Source organism: Ylistrum balloti, unplaced genomic scaffold (assembly GCF_031769215.1).
Source record: "Ylistrum balloti isolate Yb309-2 unplaced genomic scaffold, AGI_CSIRO_Ybal_v1 Utg369962, whole genome shotgun sequence".
Classification (NCBI taxonomy): Eukaryota; Metazoa; Mollusca; class Bivalvia; order Pectinida; family Pectinidae; genus Ylistrum; species Ylistrum balloti.
Genome location: NW_026782059.1, coordinates 62806 through 81528, shown reverse-complemented (window position 1 = coordinate 81528; position 18723 = coordinate 62806). Strand labels below are relative to the sequence as shown.

Here is an 18723-nt window from a genome sequence, read left to right as displayed (position 1 = left end):
ATAGTTGTATACAATGTGGTTAAACACACTAGGTAGTGTCCACTAGTATTGTTCCCGTGAAATAAAACTGACAGAATGGCAAACCAGTGAAATACTTCCATAGAAGTGTCTATGTTTTAACAGATGTTTGGGTTTTTAGGATATACTTGAGCATACGACCTACATATTTTCTGTATGTACGTTCTTGAGATTGACTGCAGACTTATACCTACATAATTCCTAAGCATAATAGTATATGTTAATACTTTTACAGGTTATGGATTAATGAAAAGTGAGTTCTCTTTAAGTATTTAGTCTAATTTGCTCCTTATTTTTTCATACTTGTTATCGAAATTTTCATCTGTTTTTCACATATGGCTTGTAGAAAGAATTTTGCATAAGAAACAATAATTCTATTAATTGGATAACTGTCTAAGTGTTGCCTATTGAAGATTTAAATTCAGCGTAAAGATATAAGATCAATTGTAGTATGTTATGCGTGTCTGTTAATCATAACATATACAAGTAAACGAGCATCATACTTTATTTTCTCTATACATTTCAAGGCCTATTCCGTTTTATCTTTATGAAATGTTGAAGGAAAATCTTCAATAAAGCCGCGTTATTACGTAGTCATCTTGACACCATACATACCAATCAATAAAACCCTTATATTAATAAAAAAAATCGAAGGTCGAATTCGGAATCTGGAGACATGTAACTTCCTGTTGAGTTTAAAGATAAAATGGTGACATTTCAATAAAGTCTATTCTGTTATAGAATGCAATGATATAATTTTTTCTTTTTGTGTAAGGCGCAACCTTAACGAGTTGTTACATGTGTTGCAGCCACGTGAGTTCCTCCCTTACGTATACATAAAGAATTTCAGACCTACAGAAGGACCAATTCAACAAGAACTGATTTTCAATTACAACCAAACCATCAGATATAACAGGGTGAAGGGAGTAGTCAACACAGATACCGCTTTAGCATTGTATAGTACATCTTCCTTACATTTACATATGTATTTCTATAATGTCACTTTCGTAGACTGATTACGCACGTGCATGCAAACAAATATTTCAATAGTTAACGTTCTATAAATCTATATCCAAGAAGCAAATAACATTATCAAAATTAGTATATATTGTTATCTTTCTTAAGTTATATGAGTTCTGTGATCATTTGTAAATATCATCAAGATTATAACACCCAATTTAGGACCGGTCACCGATCTGGTTTACCCGGAAGAATGTGAAGACATTATTTTTCTCGAGAATTTGTACTTGTCACAATTTTCGAAGATGGTTTTAAATCGCAATTAAATGAGAAAAAAAACTCCGTATGAAAAATAGAAAACAGTGGTGCTCATTCCCAGAATTGCTTATTCTCATGGAAGTTTTTCAGTAATCACAGTATAATACATTATTTCATTCATATTTAGCGTTAGTTTTATTATGATTATGTTGACCTGTTGGTACATTCTTGTTAGGGATATTTCTGAAAAAAAATGTACATGGAGAATACGACCAGGTGTTCCGGAAGCCTAAGCGTCTTTAACTTCATTTACGACACTCGTCATGAAACGTTGCAAGGTATACAACAACGGAGCATGCAAACTAACGAGCATCAAACACGTCCAACTTTATGATCACACTAAGAAACAGAATAGTTATGAATACAGTACAACTTGAACTATAATCATGAACCTGCATCTCTCAAAACTCTGTGTTTTTGGTTTGTCTTTCATTTGCTGACGTCTTACACAAGGTACAATAACAAAAGACATGAAATCATTGATAACGTTGAGAGAAATAAAGCGCAACACCAAGCTAAACGGAAATCTCTAACATAGCACAATTGATTAACGAAGTCCAATTTAGAGTAAAACTACGGGTGAAATGTATGTCGTCAACTGACGGACAAACTCGTAATACAGGGTTTCAAAAGATAAAGGTTGATGTAAATGATAGGGAAATATTTTTTTACGGTAATCAGTTGTTTATTCTATTTCTTTGTGCGATATGGAAGTTGGACGTGTTTCATGCCCGATAGTTTGCCTGTTGGTTTCATTGTTGTATACCTTGTTCTCATTTGCAAAACGTGACATTACCTACAGGGATTGACCAAATTTTACATCGCAGGTGAAGTTGATGAAGCAGATGTCGTGTACTCTTCCGGAACACCTGGTACCTGGCAGGAGTCTTCTTTATTTCTCAATTCGATAACGATGGCGACCATATATCTTACCACACTTTACCATTTCTCTTAACCAAAATTAGAAGTTTTTTTTCAAAAATGCTTATTCTTCCGGAACACTTTTTTTATTCCTCATGTCCTTTTTTCAGAGTTGTCCGTATAAATCTTTCTTTGGTTAATATTCTGCCCTAGTTTTATTGAATTTGGGTTTCGATTATGATTGTGTTGACATGTCGGTATTTTCTTGTTGTTTTTGTTGATGACTATATAAAAAAAAATGTATATTCCAGGCTCTCTTTAGCTTACGCACTTAGAGAAAAAATTGAGCTCAACGTTGTGATAAATGGAATACATTGCGTACAGAGAACATAGGACAATGATTCTTGTATCATTATTTAAGAAAAATCCCTGATCATGGATGAGATATTTCAGTCTGTGTTAAAGTATCATTAAAATTTCCTCCCTGTGATTCGTGACATTTTTTTCTGTACTCAAATCATTAGGAAGAATGAAAATATTTTTTGTTAAGTAAACGTTATCCACTTGGGTTAAGAAAATATTCCTACAGTACAAGTAAAAACATTTCCTTTCAGTTTACCAAATCATTTGATAAATAGCAGAAAATTCCTTTTGTAATGAAAGAAAATATAAAGTAGTTAATGAAAAAACAACCATACTGAATGATAACGTATTGGCACATTTGAAGTCTTTGTTTTTAAATCAACATTAGAGTACTGGAAATATATTTACTTTTATCCTTGACAAGTATATAATTCTTCTAACATAACATAAAATCAATACTTCGTCAAAGGGGACAAGGCCTTAAAATACATGCTCAATCGTTCTCTTCATACTGACATCCTGATTGTGTCTTTGTTGATGCTGTATTGACACCGTGGAATGTTTTACCTGCAAATGCCAGACTTTCGCACTAACATGTATGTTAACTTCATGAACCAGAATCCTACTTAAACAACAGTATAGGTTACTATGTAAACTTTGCAAACGATATTATAGATGCTTCCGTTAGTTACATATGGGTAAACATAAATCCTCCGAGCAAGAGGCTTGGATCGGTTTAAAATTCAAAATTTCATACCGTTGAATATATACATAACTTATTTTGTATCTTCCGTAGAAATCTATCACGAAATATGATATCTTGGGCAGAATATGGTGGTCTGGGAGGTAACTTCCTACGTGTTGTTTCTGTTAGGGAATCTTACCCCTGTCTACAACACGCACCGATCGTCCGAATACGTTATGTTTATCACTTCATAGTTATATAATACCACACTCAGATTATCAGGGGTGTGGTGTAAGTTAGTATGTATACTTTCGCTGTTCAGTTTCTGAAGTGAAGGTGTTATGTGTGTACGGCATGTTTATGACCATTAATTGTTAATATAAAACATCTAATATATTGTTAGCTGTAAAGATATAAAATCGGTCTCGCATTATAACCTGCAAATCGTGCATAGTGTACATATATGTTGTGAAATATAAACTTACATAAATCAAGTATGTTTCGAAATATTTAACTTACACAAGTTTGGCGTGTTGTAAAATATAAGCTTATAACAGAATAGTATGTAGCGAAGGAAACTAACAAAAAACTAGAATATTGTTATACATAAACTTACATAAGCCTGGTAAGTTGTGAAGTCAACCCTCCGTGACACCTGAGGTAATATACATTCCACTGTCTCTATATTTATGTATCGCATAATCGCTCTCACCATCTCGCCACTAGCCACCCATACTCCGTTTTTGAACTGTAAATAAAAACATGTCTGCGTTGTATATTCTTATTTATAGATCAGTTTTCAAAACAAATTATTTTTCCATATATTTCTATGGCAAAATCTTATCAGCATCCTTAATCATTGTCTTTTACTAAAACCTTTCATTTAGTTTGTATCCATCTATAAAATCTAATACATAAACAGGTAACTTGAACATCATGATCTCCTGACCTGAATTTGTCGTACTGCGCAGCCTCCATTAAAGTTTTTCAGAGGGCGCCTCAGGTACATTCTGACAGTACTACACCCTTCAGTCCGTCTGTTACATGTCGTAAAAGGGGTTTGCAGAATCCTGGTCGGAGTGGTTTCTGGTGACGTCAGCTCAGAAGTGGTTGGAGACGGTTGAGGAGTAGTTTTTGGAAATGTTGTAGTTTCTCTAACTATGGATGTAGTGACAGTTGTGGATGGAGTTGTAGTTGAGGTTGGAAAGGTGGTTGTGGTTGGAGTGGTGGATGTGGGTGATGGAGTTGTTCTAGTAATGGCAGTTGTCAGAGTAGTAGTTGTAGTCGTTGAAGTCGTAGATGTTGACGGAATGGGAGTTGTTCGTGGGGTGGCAGTTGTTGATGGAGTGGTTATTGTGGTAGTTTTAGTGGCAGTAGAAGTAGTTGAAGGGGTAGTTGTGGTTGTTGGTGTGGTGGTTGTTGTTGGAGTGGTTGTAGTAGTTGTTGGTGTGGTGGTTGTTGTTGTAGGTTTGGTGGTTGTTGTTGTAGGTGTGGTGGTTGTAGTTGTTGGAGTGGTGGTTGTAGTTGTTGGTGTGGTAGTTGTTGTTGTAGGTGTGGTGGTTGATGTTGTAGGTGTTGTGGTTGTAGTTGTTGGAGTGGTGGTGGTTGTTGTTGGAGTGGTGGTTGTAGTTGTTGGTGTGGTTGTTGTAGTTGTTGGAGTAGTGGTTGTTGTTGGAGTGGTGGTTGTAGTTGTTGGTGTGGTGGTTGTTGTTGTAGGTGTGGTGGTTGTAGTTGTTGTAGGTGTGGTGGTTGTAGTTGTTGGTGTGGTGGTTGTAGTTGTTGGAATAGTGGTTGTTGTAGGTGTGGTGGTTGTAGTTGTTGGAGTGGTGGTTGTAGTTGTTGGTGTGGTGGTTGTAGTTGTTGGAGTAGTGGTAGTGGTTGTAGTTGTTGGTGTGGTGGTTGTAGTTGTTGGAGTAGTGGTTGTTGTAGGTGTGGTGGTTGTTGTTGTAGGTGTGGTGGTTGTAGTTGTTGGAGTGGTGGTAGTTGTTGTAGGAGTGGTTGTTGTTGTTGAAGTAGTTGTTGGTGTGGTGGTTGTAGTTGTTGGTGTGGTGGTTGTTGTTGAAGTAGTTGTTGGTGTGGTTGTTGTAGTTGTTGTAGTAGTGGTAAGATATTTAGTTGTGATTGTTTCTGCAGTTGACGTTGTTGGGCTTACTGCTACTGAAATACAAATCAATACAGCAAATTTAACATAAAGAGAACGATAGATTTTACACGCTTTCAAGTACTACATGAATCTCCTGAAAAACCCTTTTTTTAACTGAAATGTTTCTGCCTAAAGACATTGTGCAAACACATTTTCGATTGTGCGGTACAGTTTGCACGACCTTCCAAAAGTTACAAAATTAAACAGAATAAATAAATTCATAGAATGAAATTATATGTACGAACATAATTAATTAACTACAATGATTACAAAACTGTTATAATAATTACCTAATTTTTGAAGACATTCTACTCCAAGGTAACCATAGTAACATATACATCCGCTATCACTACAAAATCCATTATTGTAGCAATTTCCCGGACAGAGCGTCACGTTCACAAAGCTATCACGTGACACGTTGGTTTCTACATCAACTGGTTTTGAGACCAGGGTAGATTCGCACATGCTTTCAGTTAGTCTTAAAATATTTGGTTTCCAGTACGATTCGTCTTGAATCATTGCCATTGAAATACATAATTCGATGACAGACCTTATTTTCTCATAGAGGAAATTCGCACATGTTTCTGCTATATCAGATGCCAACAAGAACTCGCCACATTTTTCGCTTGCCGTTTCTTCATCTACTCTTTCCATTATATTAACATCAGTTATGTCTTCGTCACCAGGAAATAAATAATCTGGAGACGGTGTGATATTATTCCACCAGTCATCTGTAACATCCTTGAATCTTGTGAACGGATGTGACGTCAAAAAGGGTTTGGATTCCGGACATGGATTGCTTACTGTTGATAAAGAACAATCACACATGATCTCATTTTGGCCGTTCAAATTTCGTATTGGTGTTCGGTCGAAATAGCTTCGCTCTGGTGCAAACCTAGAAGAACAAAGGAAAACTACCTATTGTGTGTTATGAAGATGCCAAGATAACGCCAAGAACCGAGAAAATATTACATTCAAAAAAATAAATAATCTGCCTGATTTTAATAACGTAAACTATATGTTTTTCACAATATCGCATGCAAGGGAAAAAACTTAATCATAGTCAGTATTACTTAAACAAAATGAAGACGCTTGACAAACCAATTAAGTAAATACCTCCATGAATTGGTACTAGTAGGGGGAGCTGGAAGTCTGTTAACTTCCGGCCCGGTGGACGATAAGTCCACTGATGTAATTGGTCCACATAGTCCCTCTGTCTTCCCAGTGTAGTAACCTGATACCTGGAGGGCAACACCCATCTGTCCGGAATTAATGTCTACACGAAGTCGTGCTTCGGAGCTAAGCAAAATCTAGACAAAAATGTAATGACGATACTTTAATATCTATATATATGACAGTGGAGTTGCAACCACTCATTATATTACGAATGTCTATAATAATACGAGGAACTTTTCCATTTAAAAGATACCAAAGACCAGTAGTTGTACTACAGTCATTCGCGTTACAGTTGACATAAAGCATTTCATTAATATGTTCTAAGCATTTTTGCTTTCCTTTCTCTATAACGCTGTCCTTCTCCCGCATGAGTTGATATATTAATGAAGCAATTCTCATTGGTCGCTTTATTGTTGCTTTACGTCCTATTAACAGGAAGGTCATTTAAGGACGTGACAGGCATGGGTGGTGGAGGAAAGCCGGAGTTCCCAGAGAAAAACCACCGACCTGCGGCAAATACCGTGAGATTGTCCGACGTTGGTATCGAACCCGCGACCAAAAGGTGGGAAGCCTTAACCTCTTGGCCATCACGGCAATTCACTTGACAACCGCGGAAATTCAAATGTTTTCTCTTTTCTTGGAGTTTATAAACAATGATATATTAAGTATGGATCACTTACACTTCTTTGTTTCAATTTTCATGATAAAACAACAACCTTTAAATCTATGAACCTACATGAATCAGGCGATTATTTCTTCCCTCCAAGACTTTCACATTGGAAACTATCGGCCCTCCATTACCATACGAACGTAGGTGGAAGTCAAGATCGTCATTTTCATTTCCAGTATTTTGTCTACACATGTCGATAGTGACAACGTTCTCTCGATACCGTAACACCACACCACATATACACAATCCACTCCCTTCCAAACAGTACCGAACTCTCATATGTATCTGAAATTAATCATAGATTGTTAATTAACACATTCCATTGAGATACGAATAATATTGAGATATGCATGAAAAATGATACTATTCAAATATTTTTTCTAATAACACTCTACAGATCTTTTGATACATTCAAAAGGAAACTGAAATGATTTGGCACGAAAATTGCAATTGCTCTGCAATTTACATCAAAGAAAAATACCTTCAATGTGTCGCCTATGTATAGATATAAAACATGCAATGTAAGGTGTTTTGATGTACTTTCATTCCACATTCCACATTTCCAATGCTGACTGTAGTCTCCTCAAACATCAAAGACCGGATATAATTGATATTTTGCCTTAAGAGTGTTTACAGTGTCAGCAAGAGAACTGAGAGGAATTGGCATCAAATTTGAAAACGATCATAAACCATTGATCAGTTGGTATAAATACATGAGATGTATTACTTTTATACCTTAATCATAGAGACGGAATATCATCAAGGTAATATGCAAATGCGATGTTATAATCTATTTGATACAAAGTATATGATAACATTGTCTTGTAGGAATTTCGAATGTATTGTCATAACGGAGGAAACATATCAACATGTAATTTCTTTTTTCCTCTCGTTCCAAGTTGAAATGTACGATACTGAAGTGTGTTTTGTAAAGCAAATATGGGAGAAGAAATTGTTAAAATGACTAAATATCTGGTTGGTATTCATCGTTGATACTCATTAGTTTGCCTGTTGGTTCCGTTGTTGTATGCATTGTTTTTATTTAAGAACCTGACATTACTTACTTGGATTGACCAAGATTTAAATGGTGGGTGTCATCGATCAAGCAGCATATTCTTACCCTTCAGGAACACCTGGTATTAATCTCCTTGTACACTTACATGAGTCTCCCTATAAATCTTTATTGAATTGGAGTTTGGATTATAATTATGATAATGCTGACATATTGAATTTCTTGTTGATTATCTCTGGTTTTGCAGTAAGATTTAACAAACAGACAATTTGAATACTTATGGAAACATACTTTGCCCCTCTTTTTGCTGACCCGTTTTTATGTCATACGAGGCTGAATTTATCGGCTAGCTTATCAATATTAGTAACAGACCATGTGAAGTTCTTCAATTTCACTTTAAGATATGGTTCATCGTAATTATACTGTTGGAAAGTATTGTAGTTCCTTATGTGAAAAGAAGCTGTACTTGTTTGATGTTCGTTACTATACCTGTTTGTATTCATTTCAGATTGTAACATTACTTATTTGGATTGACCGAGATTTACATGAAGGGTGTCGTTGATGAAGCAGAAAACGCTTACTCTTCCAGAACACATGGTCTTATTCTTCTTGTACTGTTTCAGGAGTATGTGGTAAATCTTTCTTTTGTTGATATTTTGCCCTAGTGTTATTGAATTTGCATTTATGATGCTGTTGGCATGTTGGCGTTCTCTTTATCTTATTTTTTTTTATTTATTTATTATTTTTTTTTTTTATAACACGGGGTCGCCCGAGTGTCTAAACGTGGTGGGAAATTGGAAATGCATTTTAATGACATAACAAACCATATATCACGTGTTTGATAAAGTCTTAACAAACCAAGTCTTAATAATGTAATTTTGAATAATTACTCAGTTCCAGGTATAGTTTATATGACATGTGAGTATACGTTACTATTACAGTCTGTATTGAGTCCTACTTACCTCTATGTTACTATCAAAACTTTGAAACAAAACATATGTTCCACGTCTTCTTATCTGCTCCTTCCTACGAAATTCAAATTAAATATACAATGTTTTATTTTACCCATGAACATAAAATTTTAAAAAATCAACTATAATTTCGGTCACAATAGACAGCAAAAATTCATCAAAACAGAAAAGGAAATATATTTCTCCTGTAAATACCAAGATCTGTCCTAGATTATCAGAATGCTAGTGCAAACTAATCTATTCTTTTTTACCTCAAATTAGAAAAAAAGCATACTTCAATCCTCCAAATATCATCCATTCATATATAATTGTTTTCCAAAGAATACAGACATTTTTAACAATTTTCATATCTTTACCTCTACCTCAATATATAGCTACTTACCGTGAACTGAAAGTTAAAAGCTGGACTCCGGACACAGCAAAGCACGTGGCCGATGGGAGGTCATACACAGTTATCTGAGACAGATACATAGACAGTTCTTTTAGAACATTTTTTAGAATCAAGGCAGCGTTCTTGCCGATGATGCACAAAAAGCGACATTGATTAGTTACAACCTTTAGTAGAAATTTATTTATTCAAATCATTTAAACTACCAAATACTCTATTCCTTTTTAATGATTGTACAAAAGACGTACAAGCGAACAGCATCAAATTAGGAGTTCGATACAGTATAGTCTAATGGGGAATTCAACTGAATCTAATTACACAACAGACATTAACTACCTAAAATTCTTCAATCTTCATAAGACCGAGGCGTTAATGTTAATCGCGGAGCTATTGCATTAGTGAAAATCTTACATAGGTCTTGGATAGAGTTCCCTCCCATAGTCTCCCATCCTGGAAGTAGATGTCGCCAGTTATATCGTAGTCTTCCGGCTCCAAATTGTAGAGGTTCCTAGCAACAACGACTTGGAGTTGATCCACAGCACAGATGTTACGTGGACAACGTTTAACTCTCCGTAGAGGGATTTTACAGGAGGAAAATAAAAGTTTTGAGAAATCGTCTCCTGAAAAATAGGAAAAATAATGTCAGCATCATAATAATTCAAAATTCAAGTCAATGAAACGAAGTCAAAGTATGGCCAAAAGGAAAAGTGACCAACGAACAAGGTACAATGAGCATAAGACGTAGTGACCCGAAAGGATAAGCGTCTTCTGTTTCATCGAAGATTGTACAATAGACACAAAAACGAATATCAGCTTTCAAATTCAGAGTTGAATATTGCAGAGGAAAACAATGAGTAACTTTATTAAACAGCTATTTCGTCATTCTATGATTCATCAGTGATGCTATTGGCCTAAATTTCAGTTGAAACCTCAGAAGACGATTATTTAGAATTAAAATTGGTCAAAACCAACCAAAATGTAAATATTGAAAATCAATATAAAAATAAATAAAAAACAAGTTTATATCGCATACGAAAATAGAAATATATGTTGTTGTTCCCCATCATTTTATCATCTTCATCCCTTGAAACTCATTGTGTGTGTTAATCTATCAGCTGTGTTTCAAGCACGCGTGAAATCTAAAATGATGCTCCGTTATATCACAAGTAGGTTATATTTTCAAGTGGAATTGTACGTAAAAATCCTTTATCACCTTGATCTCCCCTACAAATGTGTCCCTTTCCATAATTAATCTGTGATGATTATCTAATACGAACCTTTAGCATCACAAATCAGTAGAGTAATATATTCATACCTTTACCACTATTAGTGTAAAGTGACATGTTAACATATGGACTAAATGATTTTACAGAGAACTTACCGCATGTCATTGCTTATTCCACACATAGGTAACACACAAATTAAAGAAAGTGTTGAAATATTTTTTTGTTTACTTTTCTTCCATCAGCGATATTGAGTTTTAATTCCGATTTTGTTGATAAGTCGATATTTTCTCTTTATGGTTTCTTCACTAATTGATATAAGTTAATCACAAACTATACGGATAATTAAACAACTATAATTTAAACTGGTATCATTACCAAATCATTTTCAATTGGTTTCTCCGGAACCTGTAATATGAATGTGAGAAAGCGATAGCATTTATTCATGTTTAATCGATTATTGCAAATGGTTGCCATCTTCACACAATGTATTATTGAATTATACTAATGTTTTTATCGGCATACTCTAAATTCCGTAAGAGGTATATCTAAACAATCTGTATTTGATTTTGGTAGGGAATGCTTAAGTTCCATGTGATAGCATATATGTTGATACTCAGTTGCTTTATATATTGATACACGAAAAAAAATACCCTTAAAATCTCGAAAATAAGCCGACCTCAAAACTAAGTCTTTCCTACAAATAAGCATGTGGTTCCTTGTACAGATAGACATATATTTGCTTATTATTGAAGAAAATAAGTCAGTCTTATTTAAATTTCGTTTCATTTGTCATGACAAAATGATAAACAAAGATTAGCCGAACCAACAACAGGATATTGGTGCAATTTTGTGTACTTTTTTCGATAATTCGTTTACAATCTCATCACAATACTTGCGATCCTAGTGTACATAGGATTATAATACAGCCGGAAAAGTTGGCCGATTCCTTACCATTATCTCACACTATTTTCTACTCTATCTCATAGGATTATAGAACAAATGAAACAGCTGGTCGATTCCTTACGATCTTGTAAACTTCCTACGGGTCATTTATTTGATGAAGGTGACCTTGTATTCATCAAAACGTCACACTTAAAAAACTTCTACTGGTTGTGTTATAACACTTTCTATCCTATAGATATACCTGCCTGTATCACGTTTCAGTTGTGTAGAATACTTTAACTCTCTTAGTGACAATAAATAGATGTTGTCTACCATGTTAAGATAACAGTTGACATACCATCTGCAGAGTCGAGTCTAAAAATGAGATTAGCGCCACACGAGTTAGCTCTCCTTCTCCGGCGTTTGTTACAGAATATAGGCAGCCGTGAGACCCAGGTTAGGTTCTGAACGGGGCCGTCCTCTGTTAGAGTCACGTTACCCTCCTGTATCTGTAACCAAAGAATTTAAAACGTCATTAAAGTAATGTTTTTAGTTTAAACGACATGTAAGTCTTTTATCCGATCTCCAGATGCCAAAATTATCAAGTTCTTAACAAACATTTGGTTTCGATATCTAGTTACTACATCATACTCTTGACTTAACATGGAACGATATTAATCACAATATATATATATATATATATAGCCTGAAACGGTATCAATCCTAACATTATTGATTTTTACAGAAAAGAAGTATACATGCTACATATAATGATCGTTTTTTTTCAATATTTAATAATATGCAATTAATATATGAATATATGCCGATGTATCGTACATGTAAGACTCGTAAAGGATGCTAATGACCTAAGTGGTTGAAACCGTGGCGGCAAACAAGAATAATCAAACCTTGTCGAAATAAATATAAAAACCCGATTGAGAGGAATAATAACTCCAAAATACTTTTAACTATTTCAGTGTTAAATCATATGAAACTGTTTTGCTTCTGAAAAAAATATCTGGGTGATAACACCTATAATGTACAAAAGACACACGAGTAAAAAGCACCTGTTAATACAGATTCAGACTTAGATATAGTAGAGCCAAACAATGAATTGAACTGCCTCATACAACTGTTTCGTCCTTCTAGGACTGGTCAGTGGTGCTAAGGGCCTAAATTTTGAAGCCTTGGGGGCGACTGCGGGAAATCCAAAGTGATCGAAAGATTGAAATAAATTTCTTGATTTTGATAAATCAGATTTTAAAACAACGTCAAGTACGTGTGTATATTCTGAACCGTGCAACTTGTTGAATGAATTAAAAGTGGCATAAAGGTTTGAGCAAATCTCGGGGACCAGTTTTACACCAGCAGTGTCTTTTACCTGCAATCTCGAAGCCTGTACAAATAACACACAAGTGAGTATCTTGTGTTTTAATTCTGAACTGAAATTGTTGGTCAATTCACTTATACATGTATCAATTTTTTTAACATGTGCATTGTATCAAAGATCATGTAAAAAAAGCAAATGAAATTAGGTCACGACCTACCGCAACGCACCCAATCTATCTCCATCAAATGAGAGTTATCATATCCAATGTTCGAAAAAGTAAATCAAACGAAAAATAGATGTAGTTTTCATATAAGTGAATATTCCCTGGATTCATAACACAGGTTAAGACGAACCCTACCTTAACGCCTAAGAAATAGGGGTCACTGGAGATTTCGCCTGAGGGCGTTCCGGATACCGGCTGCACTGCGCACGTTATCTGAAAGATAAGATAATGACAGTGTATACCCGAATTACGTCTAATTAAGATGTCGATGATTATATGCGCGAGTTGGTTATCTCATATGAGACTACATAGAACACGTGCACACAGATCTCCATTATCTAAGTGTAGGCGATAAAACTTACATTAACTTCTCACAGCTTTCATTGTGTTATACATCTTCAGATAGCAATAAACCCACAATCATTGTTTGATGAACAAAATATTGGAACTATTCTTAAAATTTCCGAAGAAAAAAGGAATTCTTGAATAGCAGATTGTCGAATTAATGAATAGTTGATAAGCCACTACGTGACATCTGCTCAGGATAAATACTATACTATATAGTTATTGTTTGGCAGTAACCATTGCTGAAAGAACTCATTAAACATCACGAATATAGAGTACGACCTTATACGTCATTGACATCTAAGACAACCAAATCATATGGGATTCGTCTTAATTTAGAAATTATTACAATTTTCGTAACTCACCGTTCTGCCCGCGAATACGTCATTTCCTACTCTTATTGTATCACTAGTTTCCGTTCGGAATGTTTTTCGTATTACTGATGATAATCCCCTCTCTCCTTTGTACCAAACGACATGGAATGTTGGTGACGTGGAAGCGATGACGTCATTAGGAATGTGGAATGTACAATTTAAAGTTATAGAACTACCTTTCACTCTTACACGTATAACAGGTTTTGTGATTTCCACAATGTGATCTGGAAAAAGGTAAAAAGTTTCTTGAAAAGATTTTTTCGAATTGTTCTATTTAGTTCAGTTAATGACTTTCTTGGGAAAGATGTCTTTTCGGATTCAAGATTTTGGTTTTAAAACATGCAAATTCAAACTGCAGATATGTAAACAATTTAGCATTTAAAGCTTTTTCCTTACGAAACACTATTTAACTAATAACGCATTTTCTCCAAGTTCTGGATTCGCCGTAAGCATCCTCGACAAACGTGCAGGGCATAAAAATCGCGGGAGACGCTATTTCAAATTCTGGGTTGGAGGGAAAGCAAAATATGTAATAGCATCGTACAAGTAGGTATTAAGTAAGCGGTTTTAGATTTCGATGGTTACCGCCATTTTCGTGGCGTGTCGCCTGTAGGTCAGATGTAGTGCACGTGTAGCCCTTGAAACATTTGCTGAAGTGTTTGGTGCTTTTGAAAATTAAGCTGCGCGTTATTTCGGTAGATTTCCTACTAACACATTCTTCAATCACCCTTTTGCTCATGGGTTCAAAGAAAATTTATAATCATTAACATGGTAATTGATTACCGCGTCTGGGAGGTCATAATCGTAACATTATAAAAATTTTGGAATTCATTAATGCGTCACTGGCTACTTAGTTGTAGAAGATGACATGTGACCGACTTAGAACATATTTCGAGTTACTCAATCTATAATATGGAAAGTAATCACGTGATACGTGAAAATATATGTTTCAATAAATTGTACAAAAACACAGGAAATTTAGTTACAAATGTACGTCTCTGCTATAATTAAAGCGGGGTGTGTTATTGACAGAGTTTTTATTCAGTCAACAAGTTCCTAGTGAATGACGCCAAATCATACTTGTTAAACTTACCAATACAGCGATGCAGATGACGTATATAGATTTGTCCTTGAGAACAAGTTGTTAAAGGAGCTGAAACCAAAACATTTTTATATGATGTGAAACCAATGTATGTTTTATCGGATTTAACGCGCCTCACAAACATAAACGTCCACATACAGCAGTAACAATTCTTTTTATCAAGTAAAGCAGATAACTGCTTTAGAATCTATACCCAACGATTTTTACATAAATGTATATATATAATCCTGTATCATGAAAGAATGTATAAAGAAACGAGCGTAACGTGCTTGTACAATAAGAGGATAAGTTATGATGATAAAACATTAATTGCCGACACTAAAACATTTTATAGTGTGTTGATCTTTCCAACATATTGCTCCCTGGTTCCATCCATGGGTGAAATTTAAACCAAGATGAAGAGCATTATTAACATTTTGTTAATGTAAACAAATTGCTTTTAAAAGTTACTGTCATTTCAAAATCAAAAACTTACTATAAGCACAATAGGCGACAGGACAGCCGTATATCCAGTCGAATCTATAAATAAAAAAATCTCTACAATTTTTTATCACTATCGGGAAGGAAAAGGCACAGCATCCTTCATAATTAGCACAGCCTTCACCATTTCCTGTTTGGCCCGGAAGTGGTAAACCTTCGGCCGGAAGTCGTAGCCATACCGGTGCAAATGTACCGCAGCTTTTACTCTGAAATAAGATAAAATAGAATTATATCGTAGTAGCCGAAAAATCGGTCTCGCAATATTTTACTAAAATTAGTACATATCTACAGAATCTTCATTCAAACTAAGATTTGATGAAGTTAGGGGGAAATATTAACAACAAAAATACACGGAGTCTCCTGAAATGATACATGAAAAATAAGAACGGATGTTCCGGAAGGGGAAGTGTCTTCTTCATCGAAGACACTCGCTATGCTTATTTCGACCAATCCAAGTAAGTAACGCTATGCTTCCAAAAGACATAACGGTATAAAACAGTACCAGGCATTGTAACGAACATCAAACATGCCCTCTTCATACCACAAAAAATTGTTTAAAGTAGATGATGCCAAGCTAGTGTGACCAAGGTATTACACGTTTTTATAGATAGTTAATGGGGAGTCTGAATATTTGTGTTTCATTAGGTCGTCACTGATTTACATGGCAGTTTGTTATGCGACTGTTTAGTTGATTTCGACCTAGATAGAAAGAAATTGTATAAAAGACACATATGTGAACAGCACCTTTTAATACAAAGTTAGAATTGGATACAGTAGACCCAAACAATGAAATAAATAGCAACATACAGCTGTTTTGTCCTTCTAGGACTCGTCAGTGATGTTAAGGGTCTGAATTTTGAAGACTATGAGGGTTATTAATTATATACAGTGAGCGAATCCAATCAAAGAATTTTCAGTCTATACAACTTTGTCCGCAAAGTCAATATAGTATTGATTCTTTAAATGACAAATGCTGCCTTATCAACATTTACATTTCATGCAAAAACTATTATTTGCACTAAATACCCACGCTAGCTGGCTATATCTGATTAAAACAGCTTCGGCACCGTTAAATTCTTCGATCGCAGAAACTTCAAACATCCTATTCAAATCAAAAATAATGTCACACCATACTATGTGTAGAAATCGATACAGCAAATCATTAATATCAAATAGTTTTTTAACACACCATTGATATTTACACTAGCAGAAAGTCTTCAGAAAAGATATGGTGCTTGAAAGTTTGCGATTTTAGAGATACAACCCAACTAAAATTACAATATGAATCTCAAATCAATAGCTTTGTAAATGAAATTAGCAAGTAGAGACACAGTCTTCGGTCAAAGGTAAGCGAAATTATGAAAACTAACAGAGATGGTTGATTTTAAATCAAAGTTTTGCATCTGGTTGTAACTCATAATACCTGGCTTAAGTCACAAATAAACCGCTTGTTAGTTCCGTTGTTGTATACCTTATTCTCATTTGAGAACCTGACATTACGTACTTGGATTGACCAAGTTTTGCATGACGGGTGTCATCCGTGAAGCAGAAGTGTCTTTCTCTTACGGAACACCTGGCCTCATACTCCTTGTACTGTTTCAGGGGTCTATCATTCTTTTGCTAATATTTTGTCCTAATTTTATTGAATTTGAGTTTGGATTATGATTATGTTGACAAGCTGGCATTTTCTTGATGTTTATTGTTTCAGGAGAAGAACCAAGAGGCTTCCTGGATTTATTCACGCTATGAATCGAAAGTAAAATAGTCGAGATTGAAGAACATTATACAATGTACTCATTGAATAGTTCTTGAGTTCTTGATTCGAGGTCATTTCAGTGGAGGTCCGACTAAACATAGTGTAATATTAGCATCTTTACTTATCACAAATTACTTCGCACAGTCAAAGGGAAAAGACACATATGTCCATGATTCTGTATTAGTAGTGTAGAGCAAATTTGACTCTAAATCTGCCTATTCTTCGCACGGTCAAATTTAACTTAAGGAAAGGGAAAAGACCTAGGTCCATGGATCTGCGTTAGTAGTATAGAACAAATTTGACTCTGCTTATTCTGCAAGGAGCTTAGGACGGGCGCAAAAAGACAAACTAACAGCCAGTGTTGTATGAATACCCAATATACTGTTGAAGTGTTCAGTTATTGAACGACAGTCAGTGAACTATCTGTGGATAGTTACCTCAACGCATGCTGTTGGAATTTCCGCCTCAGTCCCGTTGAGTAGAAACCTGTACCATCCGGGTGACAGATTATCATCACACAATTGACCAGGGTTAAAGACCGGACGACGTCTGACGTCATCAATTATTGTGTATTGACCTTCAACACATGGATCTGTAAAACAAGAAAAGGGGTCATTGATAAAATGCTATTACAACTACCTCCTGTTATAAATATTCAAGGGCGAAAGAAATGACATTGGTTTTATTTCATTATTTTTATTAGTTCATATGACAACACTAAAAGAAACAATGGATCGTTATAATACGTGAGCATTTTTAGCTAGCCCCTGCCATTTTTATTGCAGAGAGCGGTAAGTGCTTCAAATTAGAAAGATTGTATATGTTAGAATACTTATATGACCTAATGAAACACCGAACACCTATTGATGTCAAAATGCAAACTTCGGGGTCGTCATAGTGATCTTATTTAGAAATATTATGTTTCTTCATACGTTATGAAGCTGGACGTGTTTGTTGTTCGATAGTTTTCCTATTGGTTCCGTTGTCGTACAGTTTGTTTGTTCTCATTTGAGGACGTGACATTACTATGTGGATTGACCAAGATTTGCAAGACGGGTGTTGTTGATAAAGCACACGACGCTTGCTCTTCCGGAACATCAGGTCTTATTTTCCTTGTTCTTTTTAGGATTCTCCCTGTAATTTTTTCCATTGTTCATATTTTGTCCCCCAAATTTTATTGAATTTAAGTTTGGGTTATGATTTTATTGACATGTTGCTATCTTGTATAACCAGGGAGGCACATTCAATTTTTGATCACCCAAATGGGTATTCGATTAGCAATGTTGCCGTCTATTTGGCCGCAGTTTCCCGGAAACTGATCTCAATTCTGGTGACAACAGAATATCTACTGTCGTTTAAGAAAACAACATTCCCAAAACCCTAATCAAAGATACCCATTAGTCAGTTTGTGTCGTGGCACATTGTGTAGAAATTACTTCT

At 35.2% G+C, this 18723-nt stretch overlaps 1 protein-coding gene across 1 annotated transcript in view; it reads right to left on the bottom strand.

The window, feature by feature from the left end:
• The window catches only part of LOC132547578 (von Willebrand factor D and EGF domain-containing protein-like), a gene marked incomplete at its 5' end in the record, with an annotated part of 32116 nt that extends 14241 nt beyond the window's left edge, over window positions 1–17875 (bottom strand). Inside the window, 14 exons of the mRNA XM_060211356.1 lie at window positions 3822–3953; window positions 4155–5362; window positions 5639–6243; window positions 6465–6658; window positions 7261–7479; window positions 9169–9232; window positions 9560–9633; window positions 9977–10185; window positions 12032–12182; window positions 13362–13439; window positions 13937–14169; window positions 15039–15098; window positions 15589–15733; window positions 17721–17875. Of these exons, the coding sequence (XP_060067339.1) occupies window positions 3822–3953; window positions 4155–5362; window positions 5639–6243; window positions 6465–6658; window positions 7261–7479; window positions 9169–9232; window positions 9560–9633; window positions 9977–10185; window positions 12032–12182; window positions 13362–13439; window positions 13937–14169; window positions 15039–15098; window positions 15589–15733; window positions 17721–17875 (3527 nt within the window). The remainder of the gene's footprint in view (window positions 1–3821; window positions 3954–4154; window positions 5363–5638; window positions 6244–6464; window positions 6659–7260; window positions 7480–9168; window positions 9233–9559; window positions 9634–9976; window positions 10186–12031; window positions 12183–13361; window positions 13440–13936; window positions 14170–15038; window positions 15099–15588; window positions 15734–17720) is intronic.
• Window positions 17876–18723: the final 848 nt, after the last annotated feature.